The 5910-nt window shown below is 37.4% G+C and overlaps 1 protein-coding gene across 3 annotated transcripts in view; it reads left to right on the plus strand.

Moving 5' to 3' along the window:
- LOC107581664 (coiled-coil domain-containing protein 186-like) overlaps positions 1–4395 on the plus strand; it is an 8844-nt gene extending 4449 nt beyond the window's left edge. Inside the window, exons 2-4 of one of the 3 annotated variants that reach the window (XM_016267282.1) lie at positions 2031–2478; positions 2608–2878; positions 4076–4395. In XM_016267282.1, the coding sequence (XP_016122768.1) occupies positions 2052–2478; positions 2608–2878; positions 4076–4340 (963 nt within the window). In that variant the 5' untranslated portion in view covers positions 2031–2051 and the 3' untranslated portion in view covers positions 4341–4395. Of the gene's footprint in view, positions 1–226; positions 251–2030; positions 2879–4075 lie in introns of those variants that run through there. The other 2 variants (XM_016267281.1, XM_016267280.1) reach the window with 2 other exon arrangements.
- Positions 4396–5910: the final 1515 nt, after the last annotated feature.

A 5910-nucleotide genomic window follows, 5' to 3' on the forward strand; every position in this document is an offset into this window, starting at 1 on the left:
AGTGAAAATAAATTTGTTTTATTTTCACTTCCAAAAGATGAGGCTGCAAAGAATCAGTGGTTAAAATAATTTTTTTCCACTGTACCACAGCAGTACAACCCCAGACTTTGTTCCCGGCATTTTACTGACAACTACTTCTCTAATATCGGGGAGTTCAATGCGGGATTCACAAAACGCTTGCTCTTGAAAGATGGCTCAGTACCTAGTTCCTGGTTTATTAGGACCAGCTGGCTTCACTGAATCACAACCTGTAAGTATGATAAATAATAGATGTTTATATTTTCTATCGAGCGATCAAAATATGGAACTATGGCAATGAGCGTATAGTTTCTGACACGCTCTGTACGCGGTAGACCAATCATAACAGACTGGGCCATCTGACCAATCAGAGCAGAGTAGGCTCATTGAAAGGATGGGTTTAGAGAGAATGAAATTCGAGAATCGCTGGAAAGTGAGGTGATATTAATTGCATATTTTGAGAACCTTTCATGAATGTAAACCTGTTGTAGGAGACTCAAAATAATATTATGAACCTTAAAAATGGCACTTTAACATAATTTTACAGCAGTGTCACCCACAGAATTTTTTTTTTTTTTTTTTCACATCTTTATTTCCTGGTGCTAGAAGGAAATCTGATAATGTAAAATAGTCATATGAATGTTTTGCTTTATTTGACCTGGTGATCCCTTGAAAAATATTTTTTTTTATTGTGGCTTCTTGTTGTTGATCATAAAAGTCACGTTTTTGGTGTTCCATTGGTGATGGAATGGTGATAGCAAGAGGAGATTCTTACCTGTGATTAAAATTACACTTAAAGGTCTTCCAAATACACACAGAAAATAATAATAAAAAAAGAGTTACGTTATGAAATTGTATTATTAAAGTACCCCTGTTATGCCATTTGGAATATTGCCTTTCATGCAGTGTGTAATGTAGCTGTATGTGAATGTAAATGATCTGCAAAGTTTTAAAGCCAAAAGTCCATGATAAATAAAGTTTTTGTCTCCTAAAAGAAAGAATCGACTCTGAACAGCCTAAAAGAGTAATTCGAATCCCACTTCATGGTGTAACACATTTGTATAATGGCTGCCTATTTGCTACATTGGCTGGCCGCGAGCAAGTTGACCCACCTTGAACACTGTAGCTTTTTTTGTGTGGTTAACATCATGTCGAAAAGACACTGTGTCCTACGAAGTGAAAATAAATTTGTTTTATTTTCACTTCCAAAAGATGAGGCTGCAAAGAATCAGTGGTTAAAATAATTTTTTTCCACTGTACCACAGCAGTACAACCCCAGACTTTGTTCCCGGCATTTTACTGACAACTACTTCTCTAATATCGGGGAGTTCAATGCGGGATTCACAAAACGCTTGCTCTTGAAAGATGGCTCAGTACCTAGTTCCTGGTTTATTAGGACCAGCTGGCTTCACTGAATCACAACCTGTAAGTATGATAAATAATAGATGTTTATATTTTCTATCGAGCGATCAAAATATGGAACTATGGCAATGAGCGTATAGTTTCTGACACGCTCTGTACGCGGTAGACCAATCATAACAGACTGGGCCATCTGACCAATCAGAGCAGAGTAGGCTCATTGAAAGGATGGGTTTAGAGAGAATGAAATTCGAGAATCGCTGGAAAGTGAGGTGATATTAATTGCATATTTTGAGAACCTTTCATGAATGTAAACCTGTTGTAGGAGACTCAAAATAATATTATGAACCTTAAAAATGGCACTTTAACATAATTTTACAGCAGTGTCACCCACAGAATTTTTTTTTTTTTTTTTTGCAGCCCTCTGCCCATTTTAGTAACATAATTACATTTTTAACTAAATAGCAATAAATAAATAATTTAATTTATTATAAAAATTATTTTCAGGATTTTCTTTAGCTAAGCCTATATATCATTATATGAATAACCAGTCAGTAATTATGCTGAATTAAAAAGTGAGTCGGATGGTAGGAAGCTGCATTGTTTTGAGTTTTACGTGCATGTGACTGAATTTTGTGTGTTGTGTTTTCCAGTGCCAGTAGCTGAAGGAGGTCATGGAGCCATCGGACTGTCACAGAGAACTGACCCCTGCCTCTCACCCATCCCAAATTTCAGAGGTCAGCATGGTTCTGGAAGGGTCAAACGATGTCCTCAGCAGTGGGGGTGAATCTGATTTAAAAGAACAGGAGGAAGACACTGAGCTGGACAGTCTTGAGCTGCATGGTACTCTTTCAGATAGTGTGGACAGAGAAGGTCAGAGACCAGACATGCACATGGAGGTCCAGCGAGATGAAGGACTTGGAGAACATGCCCTGGGTGATGGGAACACTAGCTGTGACAGTGGAACAGCCTCCATTGATGATGCCAGGTCTCCACCAGCTGTTCACGACAGTGCTGTGGAATCACTTCCTGCTGTTCTCGATGGAGAATTCGAATGTTCTGACCTTGAAGAACCAGCGGAGGTGGTTCCAGAATCAGAAGGTGGGACTCGCAATGAAGTTGAGGAATCTTCTCCCTCTGTACTGAATGGGACAGATGATATTTCATCCACACATATGTTCAATGGGCCAACAGACCTTAACAGAACTCCTTTGACTCTAACAACTCCAGATGTTGTTTCAGTACCCCAAAACTCGCAATCCAACTCCAACATGAACCCGTATGACACGGACTGCAGCAGAAAACTGTTGTCTGAGATCCAGCGCTCTCTGTCTCAGGAGTCTCTGCTGGATGAGCTGGAGGATGAGCTGTTGAACAGTCAGTCAGATGGCATGCGCAAGGGAAGTCCTCCCAATGGGCTTCAGAAGGACCAGAACTCCATGGTTCTATTTGAGAAGTGTGTACAATACAAGTACTCCCAACAGGAGAAAGCCATCAAGAGGTAGGCTGTTGATTAATAGCTCATTCAATCATCTCTCGAGAGGTTATAGTCCATTGCTGTTTGATTTATAGCAGCAGGAGATGGTAAATCATTAGTTTAATTTGACGTTCTTACCTGCATGAAAATTACACTTCACTGTCTTTCATTGCCAGTGTGTGGCAATATTCACACATTGACCCCCCATAAACATCAGCTAATCAAGGGAAATTAGTTCATGAATTATCAGGATTATATAAGTTTCTATAAAATAGATAATAATTTTTTTAAATATTATAATAGAAATATGTTTTGTCCTCCACACGTTTTTGTAAAATATTTAATCCTTTTTTTTTAAATAATAAAAATAATGAATATTTAATCTATTATAAAATATATTTTGGATTTTGTTCAGTTTAACTAGGCCTATTATTATATGAATAATTAATTACCCAGTAATTATACTTAATTTAATTGAGTCAGATGATAATTTGCATACACACAGACAGTTTTGAGAGTCGTGAATGATTTGTTAGGATGATTCCAAACAATTCTGTAGTCTGTTGTGAGTCTTTTTGACTGTTTCATTGAAAGAACAGGCAAAGAGTTATGAATCAAACTACGATGTTTGTGCTTTGTGTTTGTTTTTGCATCCAGCTACTGAAGACCATGCAATAGAATTACATTGGCTTTGTCTTATTTCATGATTCATTGCCTGTTTAACTCATTAAATTTAATTCAGACTGCTGTTTCACAACTCTGGTGAAATATGATTTATTTTGCTATGGTGCTAATGCTACTGATTATTTTATGCTGTGATCAACCTTCGCCTGTCTGCTCTAAAACCCCCTCCTGTTCTGGCTTCATTAATTTTTGCAAGGGCATCTGGCCGACTTACATATTGGAACCGGTCCGCAGCTCTGCTGTGCTTGGCCTGCTGTTAATATTGTCTGATGTGTGATGCTCACAGACACCTGTTCCCTCTACTAATATCACATGGTCTTTTCTACATTGACACATATTGGTGCCTAATACTTTACTGAAAACAATTAGTTTTTGTCCTTGATGTGGTTTAGATAAACAGTTTTATACAAGAATTCTTCTCATTGACAAGCAAATAACAGATGGACACAACAGAAGCAGTGTTATTTCACAGTACAACAGCTCCAGCATGTTACAATGAGCTAGCATTGGTAGTGACAGCTAGTAACTGTTTTTCAGATTACTTGATGAGAATAAGAAACATCAGGAGCTGATTCTGGGCATCTGCTCTGAGAAAGACAACATGAGGGATGAGCTGAAGAAGAGGATGGAGACAGAGAAACAACATCTTTGCACCATTAAGAAAGTAATGGCAACCATAAATTGTTTGTGTGTATGTGTCTTCATTTGTTGTTTTTTTTGTGTATTTTTGGATAACCTGACTATCTATTTGTCCAACCATGAATACAAGGAAGCGTTCAAGAAACATTGTTGTAAAGATTAAACAGTTTAGCTTGAAATTTGCTTTAATTTTCATATATTGTCCAAAGGTTATGTATATACGCTACTGAAAGTGTGAAGTCAATTAGAATAAATAGGATTCCATTTTTTTTTTTAAATGTTTATGAAATAAATCTCTATTGCTCACCAAGGCTGCATTTATTTAATCAAAAATACATTAAAACAGTAATATTGTGAAATATTATTACAATTTAAGACAAGTGTGGCCAAGGTCCATTCTTGCACACTGGTTAACTCTCACAGTAAGCTCCTAAAATAGGCCTATATTGTAACACTCATCCTGATAGTATTCATAACACATTCTAGATTATCCTGCTGGAGAGCTTCTGCTCCAGTTTCACTCATTCAGTGTGAATCACAGTGTCTTTTTCCACCGTGCCAAACAGCATTCCCTTTTGTGCGCTCCAGTGTCATCTATAGGCATTTAGCTGGGAATGCAGTTATCCACTGAATGCGAATACAATGACGTATTAGGCAAGTAGGGTGTGAAAGGTGTAAGGCCACCTTAGTTTCACAATACTGGCATCACAAAACTGCCTACAGGTGGAAGGAGAGCCGTGTTCCTATTTTACGAGGGAGTACCACACCTCCATCATGGAAATGTGTGGGCTGAGACAGTTAATTTAGTAAATTACTACTTGCTCTATTAATGGCAGTGACCCAACAGCAGGTGTGACGAGACTGATTGCATAAACATTGTACACAACTTCACAACAACATCTTTATTTATTTATCACATCTTTATTTCCTGGTGCTAGAAGGAAATCTGATAATGTAAAATAGTCATATGAATGTTTTGCTTTATTTGACCTGGTGATCCCTTGAAAAATATTTTTTTTTATTGTGGCTTCTTGTTGTTGATCATAAAAGTCACGTTTTTGGTGTTCCATTGGTGATGGAATGGTGATAGCAAGAGGAGATTCTTACCTGTGATTAAAATTACACTTAAAGGTCTTCCAAATACACACAGAAAATAATAATAAAAAAAGAGTTACGTTATGAAATTGTATTATTAAAGTACCCCTGTTATGCCATTTGGAATATTGCCTTTCATGCAGTGTGTAATGTAGCTGTATGTGAATGTAAATGATCTGCAAAGTTTTAAAGCCAAAAGTCCATGATAAATAAAGTTTTTGTCTCCTAAAAGAAAGAATCGACTCTGAACAGCCTAAAAGAGTAATTCGAATCCCACTTCATGGTGTAACACATTTGTATAATGGCTGCCTATTTGCTACATTGGCTGGCCGCGAGCAAGTTGACCCACCTTGAACACTGTAGCTTTTTTTGTGTGGTTAACATCATGTCGAAAAGACACTGTGTCCTACGAAGTGAAAATAAATTTGTTTTATTTTCACTTCCAAAAGATGAGGCTGCAAAGAATCAGTGGTTAAAATAATTTTTTTCCACTGTACCACAGCAGTACAACCCCAGACTTTGTTCCCGGCATTTTACTGACAACTACTTCTCTAATATCGGGGAGTTCAATGCGGGATTCACAAAACGCTTGCTCTTGAAAGATGGCTCAGTACCTAGTTCCTGGTTTATTAGGACCA

Source organism: Sinocyclocheilus grahami, unplaced genomic scaffold, assembly GCF_001515645.1.
Source record: "Sinocyclocheilus grahami isolate Dianchi unplaced genomic scaffold, SAMN03320097.WGS_v1.1 scaffold36.1, whole genome shotgun sequence".
Taxonomy (NCBI): domain Eukaryota; kingdom Metazoa; phylum Chordata; class Actinopteri; order Cypriniformes; family Cyprinidae; genus Sinocyclocheilus; species Sinocyclocheilus grahami.